The sequence below is a fragment of the Lipotes vexillifer genome, unplaced genomic scaffold, assembly GCF_000442215.2.
Source record: "Lipotes vexillifer unplaced genomic scaffold, Lipotes_vexillifer_v1.1 scaffold112, whole genome shotgun sequence".
Lineage (NCBI taxonomy): Eukaryota > Metazoa > Chordata > Mammalia > Artiodactyla > Lipotidae > Lipotes > Lipotes vexillifer.
The window spans coordinates 9,272-30,203 of NW_006776285.1; the positions used below are offsets into that span (position 1 = coordinate 9,272).

Consider the following 20,932-nt stretch of genomic DNA (forward strand, 5'->3'; position numbering starts at 1 on the left):
ATACTACAAGATCTGCCACATAGTAAATGTTTAATAAATTTTATTATTATTTTGCTACATGCGGAAAGATGACTTTGAAACATGATGATAGAAACTATATTTCCTGAACATGTACTGTTATGCCAGGCACCATGTGAGTACTTTACATGCATTATCTAACTTGACCCTTAAAACGTTGTTAACCCATTTTACAGACAAAACAATTAAGGGGGAACATTCTCTAGTCCCAAGCATTTCAAAGATACTATACTTTTTTCTATCTCTTTTGAACTACTCTAGGCTTAAAGAGGAGATTCAGAGAAAAAGACATAGCCTATATCTAAGTTAAAAATAATAATCTGGTGAGAAATTTCCCTCCATTATGGCAGATATTACCACATTAGACATAGTTTTTTTCCTAATACTTCCATGAATTACAATACTACTAGATGAAATTATATAAATCAATTCATTGATTGTGTCTTTTAAAGATCTATTTCACCCTACATTTTTAAACAGATTTGGAATCTGGCATTTTTGTTCCATTTCTGGCTAATAATCAGTTTGATTTGTTTCTGTTGTATGATGTCATAGATGATAAATTTGAAGCTTATGTCCTCTAACTTCATTCCTTAATAATAATAATAAAAAATTTAAATGTCCAGAAATAAATAGAAATATTTCACAATATATGTACAATAACTATAAATAAGCTAAGTATACACAAGATCTGATCAAGGCCAAAGTTAAAACTCTAATTTTAATATGAACCAAATCTCACGTGTGTGAGTATATGTATGTGTGTATAAGGCATGAAGTTTTGTTTGACTTGGAAAATATATGATAAAAGTAAACATTAAATATTTACTTCATCATGTTATATACATCATAGAATATATACTAATATAGTAACTCTCAGGTTTCTATTCCAAAGAAAGGAAATATTTGAAAAAATTGTGCGATTCACAGAACTTCTTGAAAATGAGAAATCATAAAAGTTTAGTGAGTGAATTAGTGAGTGAATTAAAATTAGAACCCAGTTGTAGAATGCAACAGTCAGATTCACAAAAATGTTTGTACAGATAATCCTCAAACTGCTTAATTCATGAAGAGAGCTCTAAGTACTGAGCATGTCTCCAAAGAGCAGGGCTCAACATTAAGAGACAGTCTGATTTTCAGCATTAATATAAATAGTAACCAGAAAGAAAATTCTAAAATGCAGTCAAAAGTTTGATAATATTGATAACATTATATAATCAGCTATGTGGCTATTGTTAAAATTCTTTTTTTAAAAAAAAGGAAAATTGAAATTTGTGGTGCCATTATTACTCCATTAGTATCATTACAGAAAAACATTTTTAACAAAAATTTTTAATGTTCTTTAATAAAATAAAAATTTTCTAAGATATTTTATAAATAAATATTTTTTCATTCTTAAAAAACAAATCAGCTATCAGAGTATATGTCAATATTATTCTCTTAAATTTTAAATTATTGTATCCTTATAGTTAAGATGTATGTATGTCCTTTTAGTTTCTCATATATATAGTATATGTGAAACTAAATACATATGCAATGTATTGTATATGTATTCATATATACAGTCTAATATAGTATATATTTATATATATAGTGAATATATACTGTATAATATGTATTCCATATATCTGAAACTAAAGGGACATAGGCACATCTTAACTATAAGGTCCTGGTAATTTAGAGCTTGAAAGAGTAATATTGTTATGTAATCTGATATGCATGTATCTTGTAGTTTTTCATATATACCTATTTCTACCATCACATTATTAACAAGGAGAATGGTTCTGCATTGACCAAGGATTCTCACCCAGAAACACATGGTTCTTTAGAATTTAATGGATGAGACTTGAAAGATTTATAAAATACCCAGACTCAATATAAAATTTGTGTGCGATATTTTACACCTCTCTGATGAGTGGCTCTCCAACTTTCCTAAAGGTTAAGAACAACTATCAGAGATAGAAGAAAGTCAATAGAGAAAGAAAGAAATTGAGAGATGATGGAATAGTGGGTGCATGCCCCATGGTATGGTGTCTGGTTTTTAAATCCTACCTCTCCCACATGGCTGTGGAATCCTCTTTAGGTTTCTTTATTTTTTGTTTAATTTTAATAACAATTGATGTTTATTAAAATGGAAAGTGTTTTGTTAATTATTTGGATTCCAAATCTTGCAATATTGCAAATAAGGACTCACTAATGTAATATTAAATATTGACAATATATTAATAAACTATAACTTATTCATCAAATTACAGGTGACATGAAAACATTAGGGATTTATGTTTTGTTTAAGTCTTTCCTTCCATGTAATTGTTAGGTGAGTAATAGTGGATGAACTAGGATTACTACTAATGTTTGACAAATGCTTCTGTTACACTGAATAAGTGCGACATATTACCTTGTGTATTTTTTGAAAGACCATCGTAAATATTTTAAATCTTCCTTTTTTAAAAATTTTAATCCAAAATTATTCAGAGATGACTGTGATACTATGCAGAGTAAACTTCCCAAGTAGATTTTATATACACTTGTCAGGTGCTATTGCAGAAAAGAATGGTTGAACTCATTAAATGGTTGAACTCAGCAGAATTACGTATATCTCATCACAGCTACATGGAATGACCCAAATATCCAGGGATTTAGCAATGTATACAAAGATGGCCATGACAATTTCTGAGTCATAGTTTTACAGTTTAGGATATATGATACCTATTTTACATTCAGGTCATATTCAGATGATATCTATTTCACTATGCATAATACAAATGTCATCATACATTTTAATCACATACTGAGAAGATACAGATATAAACTATTTCTATAAATTATGATTAATCATAAAATGATTTGCTCCACCTTTTGAATTTTCTATTAGTTTATTCAAACAAAGGAGATATATACAGGCACTAGTTATGAATAAAATTCACCAGGAAAATATGACTTGTATTTCAGATATTTGGAGTTTGAATATTATACTCATTGAATCACTGAGTCAATAAAGAAATTTATTTCATGCTCCAGAATAAAACAAATTTAAGATAAATGTGCTAGGTTGGCTCTAGGAACAACTTCAATATTGAAGCAATATTGACTTATATGCATATAGCAATACACATATATTGCTTTTTGAATCACTTTTAATGTGAGTAATACATATATCTTTAATGTCATTTAAAGTCTTGTTCAGTGAAAAATGGTAACTCTGTTTGACTTGCCTTTTCTGAGTCAATCATGAAACTGTTTAATGAATTAGCTGAGATATAGTAAGAAAGAAAAAGTTGTTTAGTTTTGCTTTACTCAATAGAGATACGAGAGTAAGTTCTTTTCAGGTAGTGAGTGGCCAAAATCACAGTGCCATTTCCTACTTCACATTGTGCCCACTAAGTAATACAGATTTGGTCACCATGTTCTTAGCATTTTTTTTCAGGGATGTCACACGCACTGCGGAGGAGCTGAGTAGGTAGGTGCTTGATCTCTCGATAGGACTTCCTTCCACAACAGAGCTGGCTATTGAAGTGCCTCCTGCAGCTTTCGCTGAGCAGATAAAGAGTAAATGGATTGACACAAGAACTGCAAAAGCTCAGAACCCAGGCCACTAAGGTGACAATCACGTGGCCTAGAGATGGGTCAATCTCATTATAGTTGAAAGACCTATATACATGTAAAGGATGTGATTTGGAAACCAGCAGAAGACAAAGCAGCACACGAAGACCAGCACAATTTTGGCCAGGCCTTTCCGTGTTTCCATCTGCAAATATAAGGAAATAGTCCCACTGATTAAAATGAAAACGGAGGCGGCCACATTCTAAAACACATCATGGTACAAAAGATGTAAAACTTAGCATGCAAATGCATCCAAAAGCACAAAAAGGATTTTCCTAGTCAAAGTAATGATTTTAACAATTTGATGAAGCCTATTTTGGTCACTATACTAATTTCACTTTAAAATATTTGACAGTTTATAAATGGGTATGCCTTCATGTTAAAACTGTAATCTTGAAAAATTTCTTATTTTTAACTCTTTTTCCTTTGCTTAAAGTCTTATTGTGATCACTATAAATATAAATCATTTGTTTGTATTAAATCCATTGAATTAATAAACCACAGAATATATTCAAGCTTAGAAAATTTTTAAATCAGACTATTTTAAATAAGAAATACTGATCTATTGAAAAAGGGCATGACTTTTTTAAAACTCTTATCCACAAAAAAAAAAAACCTTGAGATTTAATTTAAACTCCTGACTCTCATAAATCAAAATAATCTGACATAATTATCATTTCTATAAACATTACTATGTTTGGCTGCCTAACCTTAAAATAAAAATAAAAACATTTTCTATCTTTTCATAAAATTCACCTCCTATGTTTACTGTTTTATAAGAAGGTCTTCAGGAATGTGATAAATAGACAAAATTCAAATATGGGACATTAATCTTTTTAAATCTAAAAATCATTTTCTAACATCTAGAGTCCAAAGTTTAGCTCACATTTGTCTAATTTGTTTGAATATTTAAATAAGGCAACATGAAAGTGAAAACATAATTTACTAAGATATTTATAGTAGACAACATATTTTCTGAGATAAAAGTATTGGTAGTTAACTAGAATATACCAGAGAAGTCTGGAAAGGTTTAGGATTGAAACAGATCTGACACTGGGGAGTAAGTAGTAGTGAATGGTGACAGTAAACAAAGGTGCAAGTGAAAAGGAATCTAGTTCAAGAAGCAGAATGTGGTACTCCAGATGTATCCCAGTGGCATAAATTAGGCAACTTGGCCTTATAAATGAGGTGGATGTGAAATTTACATTACTAAGCACAGTCCTCCCTAGCAGGTGGAGCATAGGTGCAAGAATTTCACAGCAGTCTATGCTTGGAGATTCAAATGTATAAGTAGGCTGTTAGCATTGAGATTACTTCTTGGCAGATGTCAAGCCCAGTTACCCAGCCAGAGTTTATAAGTCCCAATAGGGAAATTCACATACACACACACACACACACACAAAAGTCAGAACTAAGGCCACTGAAAAACAAAAAAGTGGAGGTGGGGAAGATCAGAGGAACTCAACTTTAGAAACCAAAGCAAAAACTCAGATACCCAAACTGAGATACAAATTGGATCACAGGGCTCTGAATAAATGGATTGTATATAAAGGGAAAAGTACAGTGAGCCTGTGACCCAGACATTTTTGCTTCAATGATGCCAGGTATTGAGGTAATAAATATATTACTTTTTCTAATAATTACTTTAATGACTGGTATTTTTTAAGCCTTTAAAGCAGATGTGGATCACTGATGTTTATGGACCTCAATAAATAGAGGTCACCATCTGCACAGAGAAACCTTAACCAGATTTAGTGCCCAAAGCCCCAGCCTGTGCCTCCATCTACAGCCCATCAAATTTTAATCATCTGTGATTCAACTTGTTTTCATTCAAACTGGGGAGCAGGCACCCATGACCTCCCCGTACCTACAGAACCCTTTAGAAAAAGTTCCTCACTAGGAGTGCACAAATGTACAACTTGAAACTGTCCCATAACTGCAGTATTTCCATCTTAACGCAACTGGTTTTACCTTACATTAGTACTATGTATTCTTTAGAGAAGAAAAAGTACATAAGGTGCAGGTCATAGTTTTAAAATTAGTATGTAATATTTATTTATTGGAAAAGCTATAAAGTTGAATTAGACCAAGTCCTATTTCAGCAACAGCCCACCTTCTGATCACTCTCACTATTGCTCTGCTGCCCTCTGTTCCCAGTCTCTCATTTTGGCATCTTAGCCAAACCTCATCCCCAGACCCCAGCAGTGTCCTACAGTCCTTTCCTGATGCGTCCTTCCTCCAGACTTTCTGTCATCTTTAGTGAGCTAATGGGAGAAGAAAAAATAATTGAATAAATATATACTTATAATGTGAAATTCTTTTCTGGTTTGTTATGTGTTTCTTTGCATAAACGTTTGCACATAAAGAAAAGCCACCAGAAACATTAATTTCAAATGAGCCTAGGCCCAGATGTCAGATAAGCTGGACCTCAGTGGGCTCTTAGAGCTAACACATGGCCACATATTAGAGAATATCCAACATCCCTTCCAGTTCAGGCTAGTGCGTGTTCCAGTGCCCTTCTGACTGTTCTAATCATTCCTGATATTGAAAGCCCATGAACTAGAACTCAAAATAGCACCTACTGCTTCTGCCCAGCTTGACCCCAACACACACACCTACCGAGCTTACCTGTTTTTTGGTATGTTCATTGTATTCTCCCAGAAGATTATGTGCACTTTTAATTAAGTCCTTGCAATATGATAATAATAAATACTGATAATAACAAGTGGTATAAGGAAGTAGACCAAGAAGAGGAGCACTGAATGAATCTTTGGATGTAATTCATCAGTCTGAGGCTAGGGTATACGTGCCGTGAAGCTGCCGTTATCCAAGTCACCGATGTGTGCCACTTGGGAAAACACGGCTTCTGGAACAGCCAACAGCACCGAGACCACCCAGATACCCATGGCCTTCACACAGGTCCACAGCACCTCTCCTGATGTCTGGATATCCATGGGGTTTACAGTGGCTCTGTACCTGGACAGATAATACATTTCAAATTACTCTCTTAAGAAAGAAAAATTAAAAAGAGAAAGGAAAAGAGAGAGAGAGACCTTACTAAAAGAGAGGTGCCAACACCCCATTATTCCCAGGCTGTTATATACTGTGTGGAATAACTAAGATCCTTGGTGTCTCTCTGTCTACAAGTCATTCCACTGCTTATTAGCACAGAAGACATGAAGAGAAAAGCAAATATTTTAAATTGTCATTTCCCAAATTGCAGTAATTTACTTACCTCCTTCACAAGTATTTTCTAAATTTACACGTACTACAAGTATCATTGAATATTTTTATTTAAATACTTTTATTTCCAAAAAATCTATTACTACTGAAATTGATATAATATACAATAACCATAAAATATAAAATGTTCACAAAATAGTATTATTAAAATTTACCTGGATACTCTTCTAGAGCTTCTGAGGCTGGGTCTCCTACTTTTTTTTTCTTAAGGACATTAAGAAATCTTAGAGACTAATCCAGTCTGGGATTTTCTCCCTAATTCAGTCATAAGGATGAAAAGAACTGAAAATGGAATAACATTCTGTCTTTACAGTTCAAATTTCTTTAATGTCAAGACCTCATGCCGTCTTCTCTCCTCCCACCTAACACCATCGTAGTGGTAAATGAACCACACTCCAGGACACAAGGGCTTAAACAATCCAAGCCTCTATACCTCATTCAATTACACATGACTATTAAGCAAGGTAATAAAAATGCAAACAGAGCAAAATTGTATATAAACCTCAAGTTACTTATATTTGTTTTTAAAAGTATTTCAGGTTACAGTATACCTAGGAGGTTAACAAGATACAGCAGAAAGCGATTTTAGTCAGACAAGTCTGCACTGTTATCTCATCTCTGATATCCTTTGCAAAATCACTTAAGATCTTTTTCTTCATCTGTAAGGTGGGGATAAAAACACCACCCTCAAAGTTTTGTGATTAGAAAAACTGTATAGAACACCTATTACAATGCCTAGCACCTAGCAGATATTAACCATGCCATGACCCTGTACCTTCTCCTTATTTACATTTGAATTAGTCTGATATTCTAAAAATTCATAATATTTCAAGCTACATAACAAGCAGATAAAGTCTCCTTCTGAGGTTCTCTAAAGATGCGTCTCATTGTCCACGGGAGAGGAGCAGCCCCCAGCCTCAATACCTTTCTGAGGGGAGCCTCTAATGCAATTTTAATTATTTTTAAAATAATGATTTTCTTATTTTTTTTCAAGGGTCACATCAGTCAATTTTAACTCCTTTTACTCTACTTCCCAGATACAGTCTCTCTCTTCCCCTCCTCTCAGCCCTTCCTTTCTCCCTCTTCCCCCCAGGTACACTCCCTGCCCCTCTCCACTGCTTTTCTAGGCCACCCACAGTTGCCCGTGCCCTTACCTGTGGGCGCTGAGGGCAGTGAGAGTGAACACGGACACCCCCACGGAGGTGAGCTGGATCACCTGCATGAGTTTGCAGCCCACCTTCCCGAATATCCACTCGTCAAAGAAGTAGCAGGATTTGTTACCGTATGTAACACATATATGGAATCTAAAGGAAAAAAAAAAAAAGGTCATGCAGAACCTAGGGGTAAGACGGGAATGAAGACAGACCTACTAGAGAATGGACTTGAGGATATGGGGAGGGGGAAGGGTAAACTGTGACCATGTGAGAGAGTGCCATGGACATATATACACTACCAAACGTAAAATAGCTAGCTAGTGGGAAGCAGCCGCATAGCACAGGGAGATCAGCTCGGTGCTTTGTGACCACCTAGAGGGGTGGGATAGGGAGGGTGGGAGGGAGGCAGACGCAAGAGGGAAGGGATATGGGGACATAATGCATATGTATAACTGATTCACTTTATTATAAAGCAGAAACTAACACACCATTGTAAAGCAACTGTACTCCAATAACGATGTTAAAAAAAAAAAAAAAAGGAGCAGGAAGCATCCACAGGGACTCAGGTGATCAGCAGCAGCACGTCCCCAACGGCCAGGTTAGAGATGAAGATGCTGGGGACTCATGGCGCTGTTGGTGATGAAGGTCTTCACCAGCATGATGTTGCCCAGCAAGCCCACTGTGATGATGAGCAGGTAGAGGGACGGGATCACACAGCGGATCACGAACTCCGCAGTGGTCCCGTCCGGGGCGGGTAGGAAATCCCTTTCCGAGACCTCTGGAACGAAACCGCTCTGATTCACGCCCGCGGTCCGGGAGAGGTTGGAAGGAGACTTGGCGGGGGCATGGTCTCTTTCCCAGGAGAGTCCGCTGGAGTTTTCATGAACCCAGGTGCCCTGAAAAGTGCAATGCACTCGGGCTTAATGGATTTCCCTCTTGCCAAGTTTACTTCCCGCGGGGATCGCGTCACACCGCCTTGTCCGGAGGAGGACCGGGCCGGGTGAGAAGACTGGCCATAGGCTCCAACCTTTCACTTTTAGAAGGGGCACGCACATTGGCTCCTGCTGGCTCCGAATATATATATATATTTTTTTAAAAAAAATAAGGAAGAAGTTGAGTCTTTGTTGCAGTCCTCAATGGTTTGTTCTTGCTTATAGATAGCGGAGAACAGCCTTTTTGTGAACAAAGATTTATCCCTCTGGAATACCTGTCAGGGCTTCCCTGGTGGCGCAGTGGTTGAGAGTCCGCCTGTCGATGCAAGCGACACGGGTTCGTGCCCCGGTCTGGGAAGATCCCACATGCCGCAGAGCGGCTGGGCCCGTGAGCCATGGCCGCTGAGCCTGCGCGTCCGGAGCCTGTGCTCAGCAACGGGAGAGGCCACATCAGTGAGAGGCCCGCGTACCGCAAAAAAAAAAAAAAAAAAAAAAAAAAAAAACCTGCCAGACCTTTCTCAGGGAGGGGAGGAAGTCATCTTGTCGCTGTCCAGCGAACCGCCGCTGAAACGCTAGGAACTAGCGTGGGGCGGCTGGCACTTTGCTGGTCCCACAGCTTTGCTCTTGTTTCTGCAGTTCCTGCTGTATTGTGTGGGATTGGAGGGGCTGAGTCCTCTCTCGCACACTGCCTCCCTATATAGATCTATTCTTACTCACCTCCGAGTAGGAGACGCCCCAGACAGAAGTCTGTGAACCTCTGAAGATTTGGGGGCTGAGCTGGTGAGTCCCTGAGGTTCTCGCACTGAATTTAGGAAAGAAAAGGAGTGACAAAAGAGGAAGTAAATGAATGGAATTCCCTCCCTACTTTTCTTCCTTGATCCACTTTTCTCACCCCAAATATAGAAACTTTCCTACTGCTGGCATATTATTTTTTAACTTACAGTTTATTGAAATATAGCATGCATAAGGTACACAATTCTTAAAAGTAAGTTCAGTCTAACCACCATTCAGAATCTACGGTCTAACCACTATCCCCTAATGTCACCACTATTCATTCTGCCTTTTATCATCTAAAGTTAGTTTGCCTGCTTTTGAGAATCATATAAATGAAATTATAAAATGTTTAATCTTGTGTCCAGCTTCTTTTACTCAACATTATAGCTGTGAGATCCACCCACATTTTTGTGGGTAGCATTTTTCATTGCTGTATACTATTCCAGTATAAATATACCACTGTTCAGGTATCCCTTCTAATGTTGATTGACATTTGGATTCTTTATAGCTTTAGCTAATTTGAGTAATGTTTCTGTAAATATCCATGTGCCTGTCTTCTGGTGCACATTGGAATTCCAGACGTGGATTTGCTAGGTCACAATGATTATGTTAAACTTGAGCATAAATTAACAATTTTTCAAAGTGAATTCCAAGTTTTTTTCTTTTGGAAACTTGCTTGACAATACCTATTAAGGTTGAACATATGCATGTCTATGACTGAACAATGCCACCCGTAAGTATTCTCAATATATATCTGATACATTGTTTTAAATAGAATGTCCCTAAGAACGAAATAACTCTCCAAATTAACACCATTTGAGTCTAATATAAACCTCTCAGGAGTGGCACAGTTCTGAAGTTAGCCAAATAACACTTTTTACATTAGGAAAAAACATCTGGCTAATTCTTGGTTAAAGGATAAAACTGTATGATAACAAGAAAATTGGTCAAGGACTGCCTACAATGATCTAGTCATAAGCTGATGAAAAGTGCCAAGCCATATGTAAAATTTAAGTAATTTTTTCAGATGTTGCTGATCAAGAACAGCATTTAATTATCATAGTTTAATTAGACAAGGTAAACATTTGCATTGTAATCAATTTTATGTTTTTCTAACACAATTACAAGTGCTAATTATACTCTTCTTGGATTTCATTACTTAAAATAGTCTGTTATTGAGGTTGGCTAAATAGAATGCTTATATAATACATTTGAATATGTGTTAATGAACTTTATATACCATAGATATCAAGGCAATTAATATTACATATAAGTTGAAAATGTCTCTAGGAATTTTATCTTCAAAGTTATTTAAGTTTTCTCTTTTAGCATCCAATCTCATTATGCAAGCTAAATTAACTACAAAGCAATCTTCTAAATTCTGAAATCTCTCAGCCTTTCAAACTGCAACTACACATTTTAACCTATTTTATATGAAAACGTATTTTAGTCTAAATTGCTGTATGCATAGCTGTATTCTCTTCTGATTGTGTCTGGTTGATGATAAGGACTTAGATAAGAAAAATGTCTCATCTAAAACTGGATTAATAAATACCCAATTGCCTAGATTGTAGAAATAAGGCATCTGAATTATTGATTTTTTTCCATTTCAAGTGAATCCATATGCATTTACTGAAAGGCTTGGGCTCGTAGGAATGGAGAGTATAATAAATGTGTTAATAATGATGGCCTTCCTGATATTTTATTAAAATATGTTATAAAGTTACTGGCACTATGTATGTGTTATTTAGACACATCACCAAGTTACATATAGGTACACGAGTGTTGTCACATTTGTATAGGAGCAATATACATCAGAGATAAATATCTATTGAAGGAACAAACTTGTTTTTGAAATCAATGTGTCATACACTACATTAGATTCCTTAGCATCATGTCTAATTTAACATTTATAAATATTCTATGAAGTAGGTATTTGAATCTTAATTTTACATATGAGACAATCAAAACTCATAGAGACAAGATAACTTTCTTAATTTTATAAAGACATCAGAAAAACTGCATTTTAAAGCTTATTATATTTGACTTCAAAGTCTATTGTATCTCACTGTTCCCAGAGAATAAAAGTGCCTGGGAAAATGTGATTTCTATATAATTGAAGGATATATTTTTAGTACTAAGGTATTCAATGTTTATAAAATATACATTATACATTTCATTGCCTTAAACTGAACAAATGCTTTTCAGAACTATATATAAACATTTCTTGCTATTTCAAATTCATGCAAATAAGTTGGAAACCACAACCAAAAATAAGGACAAAGTCAGTCAATTTAAACTAAGCCAATATTGGCACAGATGATATAATAAGTAGAAAAGGATATTAAAAATGTTAGCAAAACCTTATTTCATGATTTTGAGGAGGAAGAGGAAAACATTAGCATGTAAGGAGAGACATGGAGCATACAAAAATAAATATATTGAATTTATATTGAGATAAAAACAATGTCTGTGATGAAAAATACACTTTACAGGATTAACAGCAGATCAAACACTGCAGAAGAAAAGGTAGAGAATTTGATAATCTAGTAAGAGGAGCTATCTGAAATGAAATACAGAGAGAAAAAGACTGAAAATAATGAACAGAGTATCAGCACACTATATCTGTAACTAGGTCCCTGAAGTACAGGAAAGAAAGGAAGAGGTTTTTTTAATATTTGAAGAAAAAATGGCCCCAAATTTTTCAAATTTGATGAAAGCAAATCCCAGGCAGAAGAAACATGAAGAAAACTCTACCAAGATTGAAAACTAGCAGCTTTTTCCCACTAAGGTCAGGAAAAAGGAAAGGGTGTCCTCCTTCACCACTTTTATCCAACATTGTACTGCAAGTTCTAGGATTGCAATGGGGGAAAAAAAAAGAAAATGAAAGGTATATTGATTAGGAAGGAAGAAATAAAACACTCCTTGTTAGTGAAGGACATGATTGTCTATGTAGAAAATCCAAAAAAATCAACAACAACAACAAAAGAGCTCCTGTAACTAATAAGCAATTACAGCAAGGTTGCAGAATATAAGGTTAATTTATAAAAGTCAATTGCTTTCTTATACACCGGCAATAAGCAAGTGGAATTTGAAATTAAAAACACAGTACCGGGGGCTTCCCTGGTGGTGCAGTGGTTGGGAGTCCGCCTGCCGATGCAGGGGACGCGGGTTCGTGCCCCGGTCCGGGAGGATCCCACATGGGCCCGTGGGCCATGGCCACTGAGCCTGTGCGTTCGGAGCCTGTGCTCCACTGCGGGAGAGGCCACAGCGGTGAGAGGCCCGCGTACAGCAAAAAAAACCCAAAACACAGTACCATTTACACTAGCACCCACCAAAATAAAATACTTTGGTATAAATCTGACAAAATATGTACTAGATCTGAGATTATTAATGCAGATGAATCCATAGGGAACATAACTGGGCTCAGATACTGGAGATCACATTACTTGCAATCAAGGTGGCCTATGGGAGATCCACATAGGTATATTGGGTATATAAAGGTATATTTAGGGGTAACCACTCCCACATGAGTTTGTCTTGGGAAATGGAAAAATTTTCTGTGCAAATGTGTTTCCTAATTTCACTCAGGCAGTTACAATAAAATGGATACAACATATATGGTAGATAAAACAAAACTGGACTACCAGGTCAAAGAGACCATCAGGGGAAATGAGACTAGACATAGGTAAATCAACACAAACAGAATTCACCTTTAATGCAAAGAGACATTCAGAGGATAAAACCTTCTTGCAAGAGTATGGTGCCCCATGATACCTTATTCTAGGGAGAAGGCAAATGAGAGTAAGCTTCTTAGTCTGGTAAAGAAGCTTTAACTAAATTTCTTCCAAAGGGAAGAAATGTTAAGAAAATGTGAATGAACAAAATCGTAGGAAGGAGCTTGTACTCTGAATCGAAAAGAGCTGTTAGATATATTACTACAGATAGAAGCAGAAGTAGCCCAGGATGGGAGGACAATGTCTAGAATGGCAGTGCAAAGAGTCCACATACATTCTCCATAGTGAAACAACCATAATTGGTGAAAATTATAAGTAAACATAAATAATCATTTAATGTCTCTAGAAATTGTCCAAAGTACATACAGCAACTGAAGAAATATTATTCAATATTATCTACTAAATCTAAGTGAAAACATCCAAAGTCTGACATTTGAGACTTGATCCTCTTTTTCTATCCCCCACACTGCTAGCTCTGCATGACAAAACCTCCTCTCTGTGTGGGTGCAACAACAAACACAAGACTCCTTCTGCCCCCATCAGAGGAACCAGTCATTAAGCACCATGAAGAACCATGGTAATGTGATATCACAGACACACGAAAAAGACAATTCTCCAGAAACCAAACTTAAAGTCATGGAATATTATGATCTAACTGATAAAGAATTCAAGATATAATAAAATAAAATAATTTTATTCAGGAATAAAATTAATGAACAGAAGGAATACTTTATCATCAAAGAGATTGAAATTCTAAAAACAAACCAAACAGAAATTCTGGAGTTGAAGAACTCAATAAATGAGATGAAGAACATTGGAAATAGAGAAGACCATATGATAGAGAGTATTACCGAGCTCGAAGATAGAAATATAGAAATGAGACAAGTAGAAGAGGAGGCACAATTAAGATGTTAAAAAATGAAGAAATTCTATGACGGTTATCTGACTCCATTAGGAAGGGCAATGTCAGAATAATGGGTATCCCAGAAGGAGAAAAGAGGGAGAAAAGAGCAGAGTTCATGTAAAGATATAAAATCAGAGAACTTCCCAAACCTGGGGAAGGAAATGAATATACAAGTCCATGGAACTAAGAGAACATCAAATTACCTAAAAGCAAAAAGGACTTCTCCAAGACATATATTAAAGCTGTCAAAATTTAGTGACAAAGAAAGAATTTTAAAAGCAGCCAAGGAAAAAAGAATGGTAATCTACAGAGGAACCTCCATTAGGCTATCAGCAGATTTTTTTCAGCAGAAACTCTACAGGCCAGGATAGAGTGGAATGACACACTCAAAGTATTGAAAGTATTGAAAGATAAAAACTCTCAGCCAGGAATACTCCACACAGCAAAATTATACTTAAGATATGAAGGAGAAATAAAGGATTTCCTAGACAAACAAAAGCTGAGGGAGTTCATCAACACTAGACTTGCCTTACAGGAAATAATGAAAGAAGCTCTTCTATCTGAAATGAAAAGGGAAAAGGACACAAAACTTTGAGTAAGATGATAAATAAACATACAGGAAAAATGCAACTCTGTTGGGATAGTTTGTTAAAAACTTAATTGTAGCACAAAGGTTAAAGGGAAAAAAGCAGTGATAGTACTATAACTACTTCAATTTGGTAACAAACAACAAGAAAAGGGATAATTTGAGACAAAAAAATCAAAAATGGGGAAGAGGAAAAGCATGGAACCCATATAGGCAAATGAAGATAAGATGCCATTAGCAGAAAAAGGACTATTTTATCTATGAGACAGTTTACACAAACCTCATGGTAAGCTCATGTCTTTCAAAAATAGGCAGGATTATAGTTTCTTGGGAGTTAGTAGCTCCCAAGAATTTCATTTGAATTCTGAATTTTGTGCTTAAAGGAATCACCACAATGTGATTCAACATTTTCCCCTCTTGCAGCATATGACTGGAAAGTAGTTCATAGGGGCAAACAACTTGACTTAGTTTTCAGTAGAAGGTGCTTTATTTTTTTCAAATATTATGAAGTAAACATGAAAGAATAAATATTATCTTCAAATTCAATATAAAGTAAGAATTGAATAAATCTCAAAAATCATTGGATGTGGCATCAGCACTCCTCAAATAAGAGACAGGATGACTAGCATGTCTTTACCCCCTAAATTCTTATTACTAAACTATAACGTATCTTCACGGGCAGTAGGAGTTGACAATTCAATATTTTGTGTCTCATTAGCTCCACCTACTGAGTGCTGGTCGCATTTCAGAAATAGTTACAAGTAAATGCAAAAGGAACCAAATCAAAGTAACAGAAGGATGACAACAGAATGATTGTATCTCAGCATTTCTTTTAATCCGTGCTATTTGAGTAGACATGTAGTAGCCAGAGCAGTGACCGTCAGGTCAAAAAAAATAAGAATTATCTTTAAATTTCATTTATATGACACTTAATTTGATTAAAATATTTGACAAAAGCAAATATTAAGCCATACCAGCCTTACTCATCAGAATTATAATAAAAATTATATAAAAAATTCATGTGAAAAATCTTTGCAAACCACAAAACACTAAAAAATTTAAAACATTCTATACAATTTAACCCATAATGGAATGCCATTTTGTTTTAATTTTTTTCAAAAAACTTTAAAATGCTACAACTGAACTTATGATCTAAGCTAGGCTGTTACTTTAACTTTGATTAATCAAAAAATTTGGGAAAGCTGAAATATTTCATTTCACTGGAAAGAGATTTTCCATATTTGATGCTTAAACCCCTTTCTTAGTATTTTCTCATATCTAAAAATAAAGGGGGGGGTATTTTTATAGCCTAAAGTCATATTTTATTTTTCAGTTTTGAAAATGCATTGAATCATACACACTGAACATGGTGTATTAAGACTCAGTTGATGAAAATGGAGTGGTAATTCAAACTTCTGACTTCTCTGAAACAACTGAAAGAGTCAGGAAGCACATGAAGAACTTAAAAGTGGTTAAGTATCAAGTTTATTGATATTCAACAATTTTGTCTGAACATTTCCTTTTCACGTAGAGCCTTTGATGTTTTGAAAATATAAACATAGCCAAAATATTGAAGTCACTAGTAGTCTCCAAATGCAAATACATGAATATTTAGCAGAAATCTTCCTTTGGCTCAATTCCTTCCTACATTCGCATTTTCCTGGCTGTAAACCTCTGGTGATGCCCCCAGAGGTTTCTCAGCATGAAGAGCCCAATTATGAAATGGGAAAAGCTCACTCAAAGCCTATACATGCAGTTACAAAGTGCTCTGGAGAGGTTAAAAAACTGATAAGAATTTGGTCCACTGAATATAACCTGCAGTGATATTGCTAGAGAAGACAAGAATTTGAATGCACATAGGTTGGAAAAATAAATTACCTCGTTGCCTTGAAGGCAATCTCCTTGGGTCGAGGCTAAGACCTTTTTCTTTGGTGTTGTGTGGAGAATTATCTCTATCACTTTTTTTTCTCCACATAACTAGGTGGTTTGTGGTCAGTAATCTGCTATTTTTTCACAAATTGTCTTTCAAAAAATGGAAAGGGTTCTCATTAGTTGAATGGAAATGATTGATCATGATAACAAATGTCTTTCTCAAAATCCATCATGACTTTAAATCAAGGTCAGGGTATGAATAGGACTTCTACCTTCCTCATATTTATTTTCTCTCTCTAGGTTTTATGTCAGTCTGTGTCTAGCTAATGTCAACAGCAGAAGAAAATAACATCATGCTTCAAGAAATGCAGTCTTGTTAATATTTATTTAAGAGGTACTGACTTGATCATAAGAAAACATTTCAGTCAAAAAAAACCCAAAAATGTACTTGTGTCTACAAATACATTTAATTTCTATAGCAGAAACTTTAATTCAAGGAGAAAATAGACTAGTCCTGAGACTAAGGATGGTGGCACAAAACATAATATTTGTAAAGGTCAGTACAACTTACTGTTTAGGGTTTCTATGCCAAATAACTTGCTAGACAGTTTACATTCATTATCTCATGTCGTATTCTTACCAACACTATGAGCTCCATACTATTATGCTTGTTTTACCAGGAAGAAAACTAAATTTAGAGAGGTAAACTAACATAATCCAAGGTCATCCAGCTAGACAGTGACAGAAGAGAGAACTGAAGTCTAGTGAATCTCCATTCACTAGGAAAAATGCATCCTGGCAAGCAGCTACATGTGATAGGATTAAGAAATACTTTTTTCTAATTCACTTAGAATCAGAGTCAGCTCACCTAGCTGTGCGCCTGTGGGACTGTCTGCCCAAATTGCGTGATTCTTTCTCATTTATACAAAAATGTCCAGGGATCTAGTACCAGCCCCGTGTGGTGGCAAATGTTCTACAACTTCAGGGAGAAGTTTGCTTTTAGCTCAGTTGATCAGAAATAGGATCATACACATAAAATTTAAACTTAGCCTGACAAAAAGTATAGAATTTTAACTAGGAAGATGAAGAGTGGGAAGGTAAAGTAGGACATTTTTTTGGAAAATGCAAAGGATCCACCCATTGTTCTGTGTATTCTCTTAATCTCACAAAAACATATACCTACCCAAACACATACACCCACACCCACACAAAAACATATCTTCAGCCTACAATTACTATAGGAAGCTGTGCATAGAATATTTGGCTCAAAGGGAGTGTATAGCATTATTAAAACCTTGTTTGAATGCAGATAAAGTTCTTCAAGGGGTTCTATTTTTAGAACCTTTTATGAAGAACTCATGCTCAAACGGTACTTTCACTAACAGTCTTGAAATTCTAGAAGGTTGTTGATGCTTTTGAGTTGTGACATAGCAGGAATCAGGGGAAGGTCTCTATATCATATCTGTGATACCACTTGATTCCAAATTACTCTGTCTACCAACTCCAGGGTCTTGCTTTTTCACAAGATCTCCTTGTGTCATTTGACAATTGATAAGCAATTTTCAGCCAGGTGTGACTTAGGCATTCTTTTAGTTCCTTATCCATCAAATCTCCATTCATAACTGTTACATATCTCAATAGATTTAAGATCTATTGGCATAAAATCATTTTTCAGATTATTATTATTGTAAATTGTATCCAGTGAGGCAAATAACCCCATAATTATTATCTTTGTAGTTAACATAATTGCTTTAAACAAATTAACTTATAACATCATCATTAGAAACCTTCCACCTCACCCAAAATAAGTTAAGTCTTACATACATTTTTTTTTTTTTTTTTTTTTTTTTTTTTTTGCGGTATGCGGGCCTCTCACTGTTGTGGCCTCTCCCATTACGGAGCACAGGCTCCACACGCGCAGGCTCAGCGGCCATGGCTCACGGGCCTAGCCGCTCTGTGGCATGTGGGATCTTCCCGGACCGGGGCACGAACCCGTGTCCCCTGCATTGGCAGGCAGACTCTCAACCACTGCACCTCCAGGGAAGCCCTTACATACGTTTTATAGATAAAAAGTGTTATCAGGAACGTGCAGCCCATAAACTCACCTTAAATTGTTTGTATCTCAAAAACATAAATGATGGGACTGGTTTCTTTCGTTGCAGTGTACAAGGATCTTGTGATGATAAGGTCACTAGACATTCACAAAACCTTTCACTACATCTTGAAAAGTATGTACCCTGAACATATAAAGCTGGATAAATCATTCCTTCTAGAACTATCAGAGACCACGTGATGGTTTTTGTTCATCTGACTCATAAAACTCGAATAATTATAGTCAGTAGCATATTTATATAATCATCTCACATATGGTTTCATATTTTACCAGCTCCAATACATTTGCATCCTGAGATCTATATTAACATTTTAAAGGTAAATTAGCATATCCTAATACTTAATAAGTAGGAATTCGTAGAAAAAGGGATGTTAAAATTTGCTTCTAAAAGGGAGAAAATATGGTTTATATATTAAGTGTTCATAGCAGGAAAGTCATTAATCAGCTTTCAAAAGCTAAATTTGTCTCAAGCTCATTATTATTCAAAGCAATGAATTTTCCTTGGTAACATGTCACAAAGGGAATAAAGAATGGAAGTTCTAATGATAGCCCAGCAATTTAGAACAGGGTTTTAATTCAGTAATCTGGAGTTTATGCACATAAGACTGATTATATGCACCAAAGTTTGATTCTACAAGCATTTCATAAATTAAAGGAATGCTATGTATTTCAACAATGCAAAATATGATTCAGTATATACTGAAATTAAGAAACAGTTGGAGTATACTGCTTTGCCAAATATAAAAGAATCATACTTTTCTCCACACTAAAGCATGCAACAAAAGCACTTACAATTTCTCACTATGTCCAACATTGGAAAATTGCAGCAAATTGATCACTTATAGAAACTATACTGATGAAAATCGGGGTGAAATAAAGGATAAGCACTGACAAATGAGTAATATTAAGATTGGACTTCTGAGTTTGACTCTGTAGCAAATAATTTCACAAAAACCATTGACTGTCAGATGTTTAGTTCCCTGCAGATACTTGGTTCACAGAAAATAAATTAATAAAACTGAGCATGAATGAATTTTAAAATTTAGTATTTCTCAGGAAGATGAGTAAAGCCTACAATTAATAAATCTAAAGGGTCCCGTTACAGCGCCATAATGCTCACTAACTCCTTCGGTATTGAAGTAATTTGAAATAATATGAAAACTTGGGCATGTTAAAGGTATATGCTAATACACTCATATCTGTAGTCATCACTAAGTTATTACTAAGAATATTAATCCTGTGCACATAGCCAACCCTAATACCTAAGTTTCTCATTTGCTAATGGCAATTTGTAATAACTTCAAATAAGAGCCCTCCAAAGTCAGGTCTATTGATGCAGATTGTCTCATTTTGGGAGAATCTGTTAATTGAAGAATTGCACTAACACACCTTCAGGTTTATCTAGGAATCACTTTTAGGAGAAATGGCCATGTCTGAAAATCTTTTGGAATATGTGGACTACTCAAAAAAGTGTCAGGAAGCATGGAAGCTTTGGGGAAGTTAATGTGAATCTGAGAGTTAAGAAATATTCCATCTTCTGGCACATCTGAAAGATAAACATCTCAGCTACCTAGAGCTATCTTTTTTTTTCCAAAAGCGACTTTTTCTTTTTTTTTTTTTTTTGCGGTACGCGGGCCTCTCACTGTTGTGGCCTCTCCCGTTGCGGAGCACAGGCTCCAGACGCGCAGGCTCAGCGGCCATGGCTCACGGGCCCAGCCGCTCCGCGGCATGTGGGATCTTCCCGGACCGGGGCACGAACCCATGTGCCCTGCATCGGCAGGCGGACTCTCAACCACTGCACCACCCGGGAAGCCCCCTTTCTTCCTCTTTAAGATTGAAATGTATTCAGGAACATATGTATTATAAAGGTTTCCAATTTAAAAAGAAAAAAACATTCCCAGATTCACTTGGGTTGCTGAAGGTTGTGTTTAAGAACCACAGGGAAGGAAGGCATAGGAAACCATCTTAGCAGATGTTCAATAATTCTTGATCTCCA

At 35.7% G+C, this 20,932-nt stretch overlaps 1 protein-coding gene across 1 annotated transcript; it reads right to left on the reverse strand.

Annotated features, from left to right (window-relative positions):
- Positions 1–3,364: 3,364 nt before the first annotated feature.
- On the reverse strand, positions 3,365–15,236 carry NMBR (neuromedin B receptor). Its single transcript, XM_007450330.1, is given in 10 exon segments — positions 3,365–3,491; positions 3,493–3,674; positions 3,677–3,766; positions 6,250–6,305; positions 6,308–6,597; positions 8,019–8,138; positions 8,567–8,641; positions 8,643–8,914; positions 9,668–9,752; positions 15,232–15,236. Coding segments are annotated over 10 exon segments (1,302 nt in total).
- Between the last annotated feature and the right edge of the window lie 5,696 nt (positions 15,237–20,932).